This window comes from Orbicella franksi, chromosome 11 (assembly GCF_964199315.1).
Source record: "Orbicella franksi chromosome 11, jaOrbFran1.1, whole genome shotgun sequence".
Taxonomy (NCBI): Eukaryota; Metazoa; Cnidaria; class Anthozoa; order Scleractinia; family Merulinidae; genus Orbicella; species Orbicella franksi.
The window spans coordinates 14644069-14659547 of NC_138155.1; the positions used below are offsets into that span (position 1 = coordinate 14644069).

Genomic DNA, 15479 nt, shown 5'->3' on the forward strand with positions numbered 1-15479 from the left:
GTAATTGGTGAAAGTTTTGGCTCTTTTTGTGTAGTATTTTAGCAGAAATTGGCTTTTACAAACTGCAAAATAACTGGATGGCAAAAGCGCTGATGAGCTCATGCATTCTTTGTAAAATTTTGTTCTTTTAGACCCATGTCGCCCAAAAAGTATTCAATACATTGGGCTCAGATTCCTTAGGACAGTTAATCGTGCTGTGCCCTCTCAATATTCAGAATTAATGTTTTTATAGCTCCATCAGAAACTGTATCGCTTATGCTAATGAGACGAATAATGTAAACAAAGATTCTTTTATTTAGCTAGGAGATAGCTATTTTAGGCTGGCTTTTACAAACCAAATATTAAGTACAAGTATTTATTCATGTCCTCACTCAATTTAAACATAAACATACGTAATTAGAGCAGTTTTCAATGGAGTGTTGTCAAAGCAAAGGCAAAATCAAACCAATTACTTACCATTTTGGCTACTCCTGAAGTTAATCTCAAACTGTAGTAAAACCAAAACCGAAGTTATTGCCTGATTTCTTTCAACATTCAGTTGAAAAAGATAAGTTGGCAGGTGAGTTTTACAATTGACAGCTTTATTTTAAGCTTGCTTATGCTGGTGCTTAAGTGTTAGGCATATTTTTAGGCATGTGTACATGTATAATAGGCATGCTTTTGTTGGTAGCAGGAGCCAGTCTTTTAAAGTGTGAGGCAGAGAATCTATCCAGTTTTGGTCTAGGTAACCAAATCGACAGACCCTAAGCAAACTGTTTACAAGCGCAAATACTGCTGCTCTGGCCACTGAGTGACTGTTATTGATATATTGAATGTTACTGTCGAGGGACGTCACAATTTGTTAGCTTTCATTAAAGTTCATTTTGTCGATATTTGTTTTTTCAGTATTGCTAATAATTAGTTGGTTGCTTTTCTATTTGCAGATGCATCAGTTGCCCCAAGGGTAATTACGTGGACACAAAGAATCACAAGTGTGTGCCATGCCCCAAAGGTGATTGTTATGTTTTTATTTTATGGTACTTGGTCTTAATTGTCTCATTTACAGTTCATCACTTTAGGCATCTTACTGTACCCAAATTCTCAATCAGCCAAACTTATGAAGTCACTGACCTGATATGGCTACACAGACACTTGGCTGAAATTGGGTTTGGTAAATACCTAATAGTACCTTTTCTAGTGTGCTTAGGCTGCACATTAGGTTTGTTTGATCTCGTGATTGGTATTTTGTTTTGACTAAGTATCACCAAGATATGAAACATGTCTCTACAAAACTAGCCTGATATGCTGCCAAAACATCCTAAAAAGGTATGATTACCGGTAGGTGTAAATAGCAGACCTTCAGTTCAGTGAACAAAGATTGCAATATTGTATTCAAAATTTGTTAATGGCATTGTGAAAATTTACATTGTATTTTCAAGCATCATAAGTTTTGAAGAATGCCAAGCTAACTGGATGAGAAATTTATCTTCTTCTCATCCATGCCATGGTACTTGGAGCTTGCTGCACCCAGATGCCCTCGGGCAAATTTTGATCCCATACAGCTCTCCTACTTTGTCAGTTGTTGTAATGCATATGTATCTCGGTCATTGTTGTAAAGGATGCACTTCTGTCTTCAACAGACACTTACCTGAATACCAGTAACCCGTATGGGGCAGATTCCTGCATCCCATGTGGTCCAGGACTCAAAAGGTAACAATTTACGGTTTGTTTCATTTGAACCTCGTTATAACATGGCCCAACGCACGCAAGCTTTTATAGCTCAGTTCTAGAGCATGGTATCTGTGCGTGGAAGGCTGTAGATTTGTTTGCAGTTGAGACCACAGATTTACTGATTGATTGATCACCAATTGATAAAAGTATTTCTGAATTTTCCAGTCAATTCTTCCAATAATGAATTCATTAATGGAAAGGTTTTTTTCGTTGTTTATTATTTTTGTTGTATTTAGTTAACGCTGAGTATCTTTGCGTTATTTCAGTGAAAAAGGATCAACTCTGTGTCATTCAACGTGCCATTTTTTCTCAGCAAAGCACAGGCGAATGTTCAATCTCACTGATCTACAGGGGTAAGAACTACCATGTTACATGCTGTCTTGATGAAAAGTTGAATTCTCTTTACCATTGTAGAACATTTCTTTAATAGTACTTTAAGAATTTCAAGGCACATCGAGGCAACTAAGCCTCTTTTAGGTTTCACCCGTGCTGTCCCAGAGCTTGTTAATAAGTTTATCTTCTATTTCATACGAAGCATTCATCTAACTTGTATTTTGTTGGTTGGAACCCGTGAAATAACGTAAAATCCGAAAACTATTAGCATATTATCTCTGCAGTATTATCTCTAATCTTTCAAAGAGTAATAGTGAAAAGTGATGGTGAGAAATTGTACTTGTGTGATTGTTAAATCCCTTGTGGGCATATTTGAATCTTGTGCGTTGAGGTAATTTTACACAAGAATTGTAGAAGCCTGTTAGAATGTGTATTTTTCAACGAAAGATTAAAATAAATGAACGAGCGAGGGAATAATAAGCACTTAATGACTGGCCGCAACGGAAACAGTGAGTTTTATTTCCCCGAGACCCTCAATGACATTGAGGGTCGAAGGGAAACAAAACTCACTGTTTCCCGAGGGGCCAGTCATTAAGTGTTTTGTTAAAAAAAACTGCGAAAAACTGATTTGTACGAGCGGCAGTCAAGCAGAGCTGTCCTACTGAAACGACACGATAACAGTCTTTTTCTTTGCAGCCAACAAAAATAAAGACAATACTTAACTTTGCCTTATTCTAATGCTTAACTCGAGAATTCTGGCTTTGATTTGACGAGGAACAGCATATTTTGTTGTAAATGACGCAACTATATTCCTACCTGGCGAGTGGCGACAGCGATCGAAGAGCGAGTTGCCGAACGCGCCCGACCCATTTTTGACATTTTTGGCGCCAAATTAAAAGCTTGAAGACACAATGTTCAAATTTTCCCTTTGTTAATCTGATATGTTTTTTCCCAGTTATAAATCCCTTTTCTTGAATAATGAATGCCTTCTCTAGTGAGAAACGTTGCCCGACTTCAATGGCTTTTTGACATCAGGCCGACTGGCACACAAATTTGCCGCTGTTTCAAGGTGCACGACCTGATCGCGTGCGAGTCGAAAGTTCAAGTTGTTGTTTTCCTAGGAAGTTAGTGAGTTTTGTTCGCCCTAGGGAGTTAGTGAGGTTTGACCCACGGCACGTGACACGTTCTCCAATCGGAAAAGGTGTTTGAGTTAGGGGGTATAACAATGCCTCCTGTCTTCAATTACATGTTTTTCTCACAACAAATCTTATATGTCGTTTTATCTTTCTTACAATCTTTGTCATGTGATTTACACAGTGTAGTCAACCTTAGGGCTTGTCTACAACAGGAACCTCGAACGCACAGTGAATTGTAGCTAATCACTTTTCGTCTTTCTGTAGGACTCACAGTGTTGCCAGTGCTCCGTCATTTACCAGTCGTGGTTTCCGCTACTATCACCTCTTCAACTTGAGTCTCTGTGGTCATCCATACCAGCTAGCAAAGTGCCACAGCAATATCAGTCTTAGTTCTGGGAAATCAGTGAGTATGATTGGTTGATTGCACAGTTCACCATGTTACACGATTGGCTTAAAAAACTCACGCCACTTTTTCATCCAATCACATGTAGAACTAAAACTAACCGTGACTCGTTCGCACGCTTTTTCCCGCGCTTCGCATAATTACTTCGAGCTCTGATTGGTTCATTGTATTGTCTGCGTGCTCTCTGATTGGCCAGGGTGATTACTTTGGTTTTGGTTTCACGACACTCAATTGAAAAGCGCTCTATCTAGCATCTTCCAGGAGTTTGGTTTGAAAAAACGGCGATGTGGACGCATGGTGGTATAATAGATAGCACGATAGGCTCGGAGCGAGGGGTCCGGGAACGAGCCCTGGTCGTGGTCGTTGTAATGTGTCCCTGGACAAGACACTGGCAAGGGACGAAAATAGGAAAGGAGTGTGACGTGGGAGAACACCATAAGCCCTTCTCCTATTTTTTCTCTCGCCTCTTTTCGCGTTTCTCTTCAACTCGAGGAACGCCTGGAACAGCCTACTGTATAGCAAATCGCAGATACCCTGGGGTAGCTGTTAACTGTATGGAAATGTTCCTTGTAAACGGCCACTGACAGTACAAAGTATAGGTAGCCATTTACATGTAGAACAGAAAGTACTGCCAGATTTAGTGAATGTCTGTTTGATTGTCTTGTCCAATGTTGATTGGGACTAAAAACCGTTCTGTGTTCTAGCTTTGGCCCGTAGTGATTTGTGGCGTTCGTTACAGTACTTACATTTAGTAGAAGATGTGATCATACTATGAAGTTCTTTTATTAAAGCGGGAATAACATTAAAGGGAGTTTTCTCGGCGGTGTCCGTTTATAGGAACTTAGACACAAAAGGGAATGTTTCAAGTGGCCTCTCTGTGGCGGATTATAGGAACGTAAAAATATACATTGTAAAATTTCTACGAGAGTTCAAACAGAGTTATTTTTAGGTGCTCATAAGAGAAAGTTTATGTACTACACCTTGAATCAATGTTTAAACCTGAAGTTAAATAAGTGGGCGGGGAAAATTTTGAGGGCATTTGACAGTCTTGCCTGTCTTCAATCTTGCGATATGTGTACATCTGCTTGACACAGCACCTTTAATTTAACGATGTTTTTTGACAGGAATACTACAATCTGACGTCACCTGTTTGTCGTATGACTGTCGTACCCGGTCCTCCTCAACTTGTCACCACTCAGACAATCAGGTTAGTCGAATACTTAGTTTTGTTTTATCCTGAACAAATCGCTAAGCGAAACCAAACATCCAGAAGCTTGTGCGGTTTCATTGCCCCCAATCTTGTTTAGAATTTAATCCACTTCCTTCCTAACTTCTGCTTTAATAAGTTAGGGAAGACAGAGTTGCCATTATTAGGGGAAAACTTCTTCCTAGATATGATTTGTTTTTATATCAAAACGAAGTCCAACCAGCCCAAAATTCCAGGGTGGCTCTTTTCAACTAGATTGACTCAACGGGCAAACATTCAGTGACTTTCGAGGACATAAAAAATGACCCAAGAACGGCCATTGTTCATTTTTGCCTAGAGCCCTTCAACCGTTTAACCAGCCAAGTAGATACTTATAAGTAGTTTTTTTGAAAAACATTTCAGAATAAAAACTAGCGGTAAAAAACGACGTTTCGATCTCTCTGAGATCATTTTCAAGTTGAAGAAAAAACGAATGAAATATACATATATAAGTACAAATTAGGGCGTGAGAATGTCAAACGATAAAATATGTAAATACAAGCGCTAAAATGTAAGAGTTAAATTAATAAACTACTATAAAAAAAAACCTATATGAATAACTTTGCACGGATTGAATCTGACTGTTTGTTCAAGGTTGGCTGATCTACGAAATGCTCTTTATAAAGGAGCTGAAGCCAACCTTAAACAAACAAATGGAAGAAGATAGTTCAAATTTTAAAACTGGTGACCCAATTATTTTTGGTTATCCAATTTCATCTGTGCCCTAGTTTAGTCCCATTTCCTCGGGAAAAAGCAAATTATAACTTTGGAATAGGCCATTTTGGTATTCTCGGTATTAGACTGGCACTAGCTTGCAGTCGAGGCTCATGCGGGGAGATACCATTAAAAAGACATTAATGTTATTTGTATTTGAAAACTCCCTGCATTAGCCTCAGTTGCAAGCTAGTTCCAGTCCAATACCATGAATACAAATATGGTCTATAAAGGTTAACAAAGGTTAAAGGTTAAAAAAACTGTTGTTATCTTTCAGCCTTGCTGATCGTCTTGTGGGTATTTACGAGGATATCGGTGACAACTCCACCAATGAAACATCAGTGTTTGCTGAAAAAGGAGGTATTACACTAGTTATTTTTAGTCTTTTTTTTCACAGATTCTGAGGCCAGAAAAAAGGCATAACAGGCTAATTACATAGCCTAACTTCCCCGTATTCACTGTTTTCATTCAATGCTTTGTTAACATCGCAGGTGCAGTGACAAACACCTCGACCTTTTTCCTATTCAAGTTCCACAGCGGCACGTAAGGCATTCTTCTCTCTCTCTCTCTCTCTTTTTTTTTTACTTCATTTAGTAAATTAATTTTAAAAAATACTTTCCTCTGTGTTGCTTTGTTGTAAAACATTCAAGATAGAGACTTGTGCGTATTTAAATGAATAGGCCCTTTGCAGCTAAGCCATAACGTGACCTACTTTTCATAAAATTATGGGCTATAACTTAACAAATGCCAGAAATGGAACAAGCATGTCGAAAATATCAAAATGGCCAAGTTTGATGCCCCCCATCATTAAAGAAGGAGATTTTATGACGGTCCGAATTTTTAAAAGAATGAGAAGATTTGTATGGACAAAGTTGCTGGAGAGCAAGGTCTTGCTCTCCAGCAACATTTTACATACAAATCCATTAAATTTTCCGAAAATTCCAACTGTCGTATAAACTTACTCTTTAATTCCAGGGGCCTCAAACTTGGCCATTTTGGTGTTTTTGATGCGCTCTTTCCATTTCTGGCATTCTTTAAGTTATAGCCCATAGTATAAAGATTTTCTAGGAAAAATTTAGTCACGTGACCCCAGCTGCAAAGGGCCTATTGAAAGTTAGAAAGATGTAAATTCTGTTGTAATGAAGACGGGAGAGAAAGAAAAAAAATCTGAGTCCAGAGCAAGAGTCGAACGCCTAACTTTTCCAGTTGGATGCTTTAACCACTGAGTCACATGGACTCGTGGCACGCTAGCCTTTACTACTGCTAGAACAGATGGAAAGAAATATTAGTTGTGCAACGTTTTCAAGTGGTATATCATGGAATATTCTACGAGTTACTTGTATTTTCGCGATACACACACGGGCCTTTCGGCGAGAAAACCAAGAAAATACAAGTAACTCGCGGGATATTTCACGATATACCACGAGAGAGTGTTGCATAACCAATTTATAACACAGTCAATGCAACATAAGCGTGACGCATGATGGGAAGGTTAGATGTAGTATCGTCGAATATAAAACGGCTTTCCTGTATTCTGATTGGCTGTTTTTTCTATGGCATGGTATAAATGACGTTATCTATTAAGCTTAGAGGGATTATAGAACAAAAAACACCGAACTGTATTGTATTTTTTGTCTTAGGACGAATTTCTCTTAAGGGCGGTGCATTCTGGACGACGTATCTACCAAAATTTTGCGCAATCGTTTTTGTTTTTCAAGTTCGACGTTCTTGATCCATCTTAATTTTACCATATCTGAATCATACGTATTTTTCTTTAATTTATTTGCCGATATCCTACCTTAGTGGACAAGTTATTTCAGGTTTCCATTGCCTTTATTTTGTTCATCCCAAAGACGAATCTGATTTTAGCTTACACATCTCTTGTTTGTCTGGTTTAGCCCCACTCAAGCTTGCCCCAATGGTCGATCAGTTTGGGCTACAGTCTTGTGCGATGTCACAGCAGGAACGGTAATTCTTTGATTAGTTTTATTTTTTCTTTCTTTCTACTGCTTTCAGTCTTCGTTGCTGCTGTTATTTGGAGTTGCAGAAGTATGGCTTTTAGGGCGCCCTATTTTTGTACCAAATGCTTTGTAATACGTAATAACAGTGCAATAACTTTGAGTGATATTGTTTTTTATAGGGTATGCTCGGTATGCCCTCTAAGTGTCCAGATGGAACATGTGATGGTTGTCGGTAGGTTTCAGAGATACTTAAATGGCGACACGTTTTTGTGAACAACAACAACGAAAGTACTATTGAGTTCTTCATTTGAAACTTGTGATAGCTACTTGGATGCTCAGTTTCTTGTAGTTAAATGTTGTATCGTGATCTAACAACTTCTAACAAGAATTAAGTGAAAGTCACCTACAATTCGTTAGCTCTGTTTACTTGGTGCATTAAAGGTTTGCACCAACGTGGTGCTTAAGCTCACAGAGCTGTATTTTTTAAATATTCAGTGCCTAGAGCATGTGACGTTGTATCAGTTTTGCTTGTCAAAAACGTGTTAGCCACTGTTATCGTACTAGAAGGCTTTGTTGAAACGTCGCAGTGACAAAAACTAGCTCTCGTAATATTGTGGTTATGGCACAACTACCGTCGGACATCTAGACCAGGGGCCAGTTTCTCGAAAGCCCCGGAAACTTTTCGAACCCGTAAAGCCATTTTTAGTTCATCCGTATCTAAAAATGGAGAAGCGTCTATATAGGCCTGAAACTTCTTGTATGAAGGAAACCTCAGTTCATATTAAGAACAGAATATGAATAAAACAGCTCTGTAATCATAAGGTTCGAGATTTTGCTATGGCTTTCCTGGTGTGAAAACTTTTCTGGACCTTCGAGAAACGGGCCCTAGGTCAATTAAGTTTGCTCACAACTTAGAGTACAGAAAGCTATCAGATATAACGCAATGTCTCGTCTAAGTATTTTACTGAAAACTTGTGAGTAAATCTCACTGGTGTATCTAAAGCTCTGTATGATCTGTAACGGCTCAGGCGTAATGAGGGGGAAGGTTGTCAAGTTGTTGTAGTAATCGTCAGCTTTGATTTAAATCTGTTAGGTTTGAGGTCTTGTGGCGAACAAAGATTGCTTGTCCCATCTGTACAGTCTCTGATTACAAACAAGTCAAGTCCTCTTGTGAGGTGAGTTTGATTAAAATGCAATTTCTCCGTAATGGCTCCACTAAAAGTAAAACAGTATGGCAAGGAGAAAGTGGATTTCAATGTGAGCGCAATCACAGTAAACGGAGCGAGCGAGATTCTGGCATCTTTTAATGGTTTCCTTTAAATTTTTTTATGTGCATCGTTGTCCCTAAGATAGGAAACCTTAACAATGATATGCTAACAAAGGCAATGTGGATTCTAAAGGGCATGCTCGCTTAATTCCTAAAGGTGTTGAACATTAAGATAAGAACTAGCTAAGCTTTTTCCAACTGCAATTTGCGCTAACAACTCTGACGGCCAACAACTTGAGAAATTTGTTGTAATTGTCGAACTGTGATATTAGAAATTATCGAACCGTTTATTACATGACCAGAGCAGCTTACGGGACCAATATTAAAGTAACATCGATATTTTTACTAACGATTGTGTCTCTCCCTAGAGTGGAAAAAAATCGTTAACCTACATGTGGAAACAACCAAAGTGAGTAAGCCTTCTGTATTCTTCAGTTGAAAGTGTTTTTGCTGTGAGTAGTCCCTAGGCCACTCAGTCACTCATTTGTCACATTTGGGCAATCATACACAGTAGAAAATAAGCTCGAGATGGGACCATCACTAACTGCCTACTCACAAGGGACATCGTTTTTGAAGGTTGGACCGTAGTCACTGATGCTGAACAGATAACTAGCAATTAAGTGCTGATGTTAGAGCGGTGTTCACTTCAGTGTTGAAAAGTTTTTGGTTTTGCATTCGCTACAAGATTGGTGTAGAAAACTCGTGCCACTTTTTCATCCAATCAGAAGTAAAACCAAAACCAAACGTGATTCGCTCGCACTCGTTTTCCCGCGCTCGCGTCAGCTTCTTGGATTTTTTAAGTCTTGGTTGGTTCCTTGGATTGCCTGTGTCTTTCGTGATTGGCTAGAGAGATGACATTGGTTTTGGTTTTAAGGCACTCAATTGAAAACTGCTCTAAAGATCTTGTCTTGTTTTGTTGATCATTTCAGACTGTGTCGCGATGGAGTTCCCTTACCGCCTGTAAAGCACCTCAATTGCGAAATTTGGGAACAGTCAGTTGGTTCAGCCTTGAAGGATTTCAAGGTACGAAAACTTGTCAATTCTGTCTTGTAGTGGCTTTTGAAAACTCCCTCCCGTTTTTGTAAGGTAAAGTCTGCATACAAGCCAAGTGGCCCATCAGGCTGAAGCTCTGCTATCCCAGTTTCGGTAGCATGAAGCGACTAAGAGTATTTCTACTCCCCCCTGGATGGGATGCTAGTCCATCCAGAGTTACCCCTCAGCATTAAGTTCGCGGGTACCCATTTGAAGAGTATGAGAGTGAAGTGTCTCTCCCAAGAACACAACAGTATATCCCCGGCCAGGGCTCGAACCCGGACCGCTCGATCCGGTGTCGAGCGCACTAACCATGAGGCCACCGCGCATCCCATCCCGTTGTTGTAAAACCTAGTTAAGTACGTGTAGGATTTGCATGTACAGTCACATAAAAAGTCTCAGATTCGAGCCAAGAAATTCCATGACTTTAGCGTCACTGATAGGCACAGTAGCCATTTTGACAGGTGTGCATTTAAGCGCTAGCTAGGGGTTTTGTGATGTGTTCTTGCGAGAGAGGATAAGCAGTAAGGGAGTGCATCCTCCATTTTCCCCATACAGGCTTTATTCTCAAGGTTATCCCCTCGCATGTTAGTTTTAGACATCACATGGTGCCAAGGTTTTCTGTTTTCTGCCTCTGTTTTTCTTTAGGCATAAAAAAGGAATAAATGTGATTTTGCATATTTGCTTGATCTTTTCAGATTGGGATTGCTGTGGTGGCTGCCCTGGTAGTCCTCATGATTTGCACCATGTTTGGCCTGTGGTACAAGAACAGGAAGTATGTCCTTAAAAGAACTACCGTTCAACGCCTGCAAATGGTTTTTCAAATCTTACATTCACTTTCGTAAACTTTGGTATTTTTGGAGAGCAATTTTCAACGTCCTACAAAAAGGAAAGTTTTCTCAATTCTTATTAGAGTATGTTAGAGCGGGCATAACCTGTGACTTAAGCGTCCTAAAATGATTATTTCATGCTTTCTAACACGTGTCTTCCACGTGATGAGCAATGAAATCAATGAGATCAAGTGCTCAAAAATCAGTTTTGTCGTTAAAAACTTTCTCTTACGTTCTCTACGTCAATAACCGCAGGCTAGGTTGATTTGAACCCATAAATTGGTGGGTTAACTACGAGAGGATGCAACTCTGTGTTTAACATTTCCATCTTAATCATTGGTAGGCTTAATTACAAGTATCATCGCTTAGTGGCAAGCAGTGATCGACCAGGTGAACTACCTCAGGTTGAGAAATGTGTGGTGGATGACGATGAAGAAGACGAGGAGGAGGTAAGAGATGTTTCTTTGCTTTCCATCTTGTGACTTAGGAACCTTTTAGTTGAATTTGCTGATTATTGAAAGATCTTGGATAGTTTTCGAACTTCTTCGCCGTCGTGACTTTCGGAAATCTTCGAAAGCTTTCGTGTGTTTGTCGGTAATCTTCGGAAGACTTCGGGAAATGTTTGGTGAAATACGAAAGTATTCGGATGGTCCTCGGCGTTACATCTCGTGAAGTTATACGATATCATTTCCCGTAGCTGGTATGAATTTTATCCACGACTTTGTTTTTTTCACGGCAATTGATTCTATCGTGTCCTCCCACGTAGGTTCATTTCAGGGTCGGCAAGGACCGCGGAAAAAAAATTCTCAAGAAGATTAAGGACATGGCTAGTGGAGGAAAGAAGAAGGTAAGGCTCTCGTCTTTTGAATTTACAGTATTGCAGCACAGACCGTGTCTTGTGCATGTTGTACGCGACAAACATGTTCTTCACAGCTCTTGAATTTCACACAACTCTTTCTTGGGGTATCTGAAGTTTGATGTTTGCTTTAACATCGATCAGTCCAACTGAGGCGACTCCATACTTTCAACAACGTTTCAGTTATGATCAAGGTGAACGCCGCCAGCCCGAATCGAAAGATCCCACTCTTGATTTTGTCGACTATATTTTGGACCCTGCTTATCGTAAAACAGCAAATAAACATAAATTTGCAGAGAATTGAACTTTCTTCCCCGATTATTCTCCCTGTGGTTTGTTATTTCGTGCATTTCGTTCATACTAAACAGCAACTATACAGTAAAAACCTTTGTGTAAGAACCTAGTGATTTAAGAACCTGCTGGGAGAAGCTTGCCATTTTGAAACCCCAAAATATAAGAACCTGTTTGACCAAGCAAGATCAAGCAGCTTCTTATATGTGGGTTACAGTTAAATGATGAACTATTGTTATAGAGACATCACTACATATACATTCTGTAATTGGCTGTGTTGGGCTTATCATAATAAAGTTGTGAATGAATACAGTTTGTACTGTATCTTTAGGACCAATACCAAGTTTATTTTTCTGGTAATTAACCTAATTAAGAACTTACTTAGCCAAAACTAACTACCCCAATTTTGCCAGACTTCAAAACATGAAAACATGTAGGTTCTTCCACTTGAGTTTTTGCTGTAATATATCAACTGTTGTGCGCTCTTATACCTTGTGACTCGTGGCCGGCTTGTTCAGGCAGTAACGTGCCTTGCTGCCCGGTAAGGTCAGCTTTATTTCTGTGCAGTGTATTTAGTGTTTGTTGTATCCTAGGAGAAAGTCACGTTTGATGACGATGATGACGAGTATTTTGAGTCTGTACATCTGGAGGCAGGCAAAGAGGCACTCACGGATGACTTCAATTGAACACCAACAAGCACAGGACTAACTGCAGTAAATTCATATTACGCTCTGATCCATTTAAACTAGAGTCTCTGTTGCGATCTTCACTGATGCTCAACTTTAACGATCATCTGTCAGCCCGCCACAGAAACATTAAACTAGCAAGTAGAAAGTGCTAAATAACAACAGAGTAATGCTGTTAATGATTAAACGAGCTTAAATTCAAGGTATTGAAGAAGATTGCAAGATTTTACTACTGTCTACCCGATGTAGCACAGATAGGTCTGTTCTTCAATAGACAAGACAGCGTGACATTCTTGGCTGTTTGGCATGACAAAATGATGCTGTCACGCTTGAGGAGTCTGTAGTAAAACCCTATAGAGGCAAGATTTTAATGCTGTCTGTCCAATTATTCATACAATATTCTCAAGATCTCGTGAAAATGCCAAAATGTTTAAAACAAAGTGGCCCTGAATTTGCAATGTTGGGACGACGTAGTTGGCAAATACCCCTCACCCCCACCCCCTACTTTGTGCATATTTGGATTCCCACCAGTAGCTGTTAGGGAACTTTTTCACGGCTTTGTTTATCCTTAGGCTGACTGTTAAATGACTATAAGCTGTTTATAGACTGGAGTGCCACATCTAAGCGAGTTTAGATAGGGTAGGGACAAACTGAAAAATTTAATTCACCCACCGCTCACCTTTCGCTTATCAAGCGTGAGTCATTATGCCCACCCGTGAGCAAGATTTTGACAATTAATTATCTTTACAGTTTTGACGTAATAGACCCTTTGCACGATCCGGTCACATGGTACGGAATTAATTTCGCTGGGACGCAAGTTACACAGTGGGACTTCCAAAACAAAGGAACTCGTGCCAGTCCAGCCCGACTTTCCATTGTTTTGAAAGTCCCACTGCGTAACTTGCGTCCCAGCATAATTACTGGTTTAAGATTGCACTTGCAAGAAGGAGCACACAAATAATATAAGTGATTATATTTTCAGCACTCCCAAAGATACAATGGAAATTCATTGTATCAACCTCTTCTTTGATGCGTCCAATCATAGTTAATGGAGGGGAATGGTTATGAAACTCGGCAAAGTTCTTTTTTGTATGTTTTTGTTCTCTTTCTTGGCCTTGACCGTGCGCAAAACACAATAGTTATTTACTACTGACCGATGAACTAACTAATATAAGTGTTTTGATTGCGTAACTCATGCATAATGTATGAACGCAAAACAAAAGATTGTGCACGGTCGTGGAACTTCCAACATAAATCTTGGCATCTTTGTTTTCTCCTTTGACGTTTGCCAGGCTTCATATCCATTCCCCTCTATTAACAATGGTCCAATAGGCCATATTCGTATTCTCTGTATTGAACTGGAACTAGCTTGCAACTGAGGCTAATGCAGGGAGTTTTTTCAAATGCAAATGACTTTTGTCTCTTTTTAATGATATTCCACGCATGAGCCTCCACTGCAAGCTAGTTCCAGTCCAATACCGAGAATACGAATATGGTTTACTTAAGTGTCCTAACATAATTATTACGACCCACCACATAAGGCGGATGTTGACAGTCCATTGGTAGACGGTTACCATTCAGACATGATTTTAGTAGTGTAGTGACATTTATTTGCTTAGAGTGTTTCATAGATTCAGGTATGTTTTGTTATCTTTGAGGGCGATAATTCTCTCCGTACTGTATTCAATATTTATGACACCACAAAGATGTGGTCAATGTACTACTTAATTTTTAGTAGAATAGTAAAATAGATCACGGCACATAGCTCAAGTGATAGAATTGTAACACCTGCGCTGATGTGACAGCCATTTTGAATTTTAAAAACGAGGTGACCTGGTGCGAGGTCGGGAGCTGAAAAATTATTGCGGGGTCTGGGACGACCGAGAAAATTCGGAAATTTCTCCGGATTTACGATCACATGCCGATAATGTTCCTGAAGGTTACGAACTCCAGAACCGATTTTCGAATGTTACTTGCTTCCAGACCTCTCAGAAGTTGACTGCGTTTTAAAAATCTAAACATGGCGAGACGCGGGCTAGTAAATCGGATTATTGTTCGGTTTGAGAGTTCTGCAGTTAGCACTTTAAGCTACTTGATAGCATTTTTCTCATTTCTATGTCAAGGGAAAAGACGAAAAATGTAGTTTTATCATCCATAGAATAAGAATGGCATTTCTTTCACATTTAATGTAATTGTAATGTGTTGGTGTACCGCCTGTGTAACCAGCTTTGTTTTCAAGTAAAGTGTTGGATAGTGATGACACTTTGGTTTTCTGGTCTCACTTGGTTTCCCAAACAACTACTGTATCCTGCAAATGCGATATTAGGGGCCTTACGCAAAACAAGAGGGACATTACCCATATACGACGGCGACGGCGAGGACGACGCGTAGTAAAAAATGTGTTTCTATTTTACTTCGGAATTTCGCATTTATTTGAAACTATCAGGTGTGTCTGTCGGTATTAAAACTTGCCCCTGCTGAATATGCTACGAATGCGTTCAATTCCAAATAGAAATACGAAAAGTTAGCCGTTGCGATTCACGTTCTCCAGACAACGCAGAATTTGGTAATTTCCCGTCGCTGTTTTGAAGAGGACGGCAACAAAATGTACCAAGAATTATAATGCACGTGCTCAGCCATTGTTCCGCTCATTAAACCTTTTGTTTGGTGACGTTCTCGTTGCCGTTGCCGTTGCCGTCGTGTTTTGTGTAACGAGAACGTCATCAAACAAAAGCTTCAAGGAGGAGAACAATAGCTGTGCACGTGCGTTATAATTCTTGGTACATTTCTTTGTCGTCCTCTGCAAAACAGCAACGGGAAATCACCAATTTCCAAGTTTTTTGACAACGGGACCCACTACGTCTAATTTTTCGTATTTCTATTTGGAACTAAACGCATTCGTAGCATATTCAGCAGGGCCAAGTTTGAATACCGTCAAACACTCTGAATAGATCTACGTAAATGCGAAATTCCAAAGTAAAATATCAACCCACTTTTTAATAGGCGTCGTCCTT

General features: G+C 39.6%; 1 protein-coding gene across 2 annotated transcripts in view; it reads left to right on the forward strand.

The window, feature by feature from the left end:
• LOC145460649 (endosome/lysosome-associated apoptosis and autophagy regulator family member 2-like) overlaps positions 1-14727 on the forward strand; it is a 35545-nt gene extending 20818 nt beyond the window's left edge. The window contains exons 17-32 of one of the 2 annotated variants that reach the window (XM_081445527.1): positions 924-991; positions 1620-1689; positions 1977-2063; positions 3444-3582; positions 4707-4789; positions 5820-5902; positions 6034-6085; positions 7441-7510; positions 7683-7735; positions 8597-8678; positions 9139-9179; positions 9700-9793; positions 10501-10577; positions 10976-11081; positions 11399-11479; positions 12373-14727. In XM_081445527.1, coding sequence (XP_081301653.1) covers positions 924-991; positions 1620-1689; positions 1977-2063; positions 3444-3582; positions 4707-4789; positions 5820-5902; positions 6034-6085; positions 7441-7510; positions 7683-7735; positions 8597-8678; positions 9139-9179; positions 9700-9793; positions 10501-10577; positions 10976-11081; positions 11399-11479; positions 12373-12465 — 1279 coding nt within the window. In that variant the 3' untranslated portion in view covers positions 12466-14727. The remainder of the gene's footprint in view (positions 1-923; positions 992-1619; positions 1690-1976; positions 2064-3443; positions 3583-4706; positions 4790-5819; positions 5903-6033; positions 6086-7440; positions 7511-7682; positions 7736-8596; positions 8679-9138; positions 9180-9699; positions 9794-10500; positions 10578-10975; positions 11082-11398; positions 11480-12372) is intronic. The other variant, XM_081445528.1, reaches the window with a different exon arrangement.
• The last annotated feature ends 752 nt before the right edge of the window (positions 14728-15479 follow it).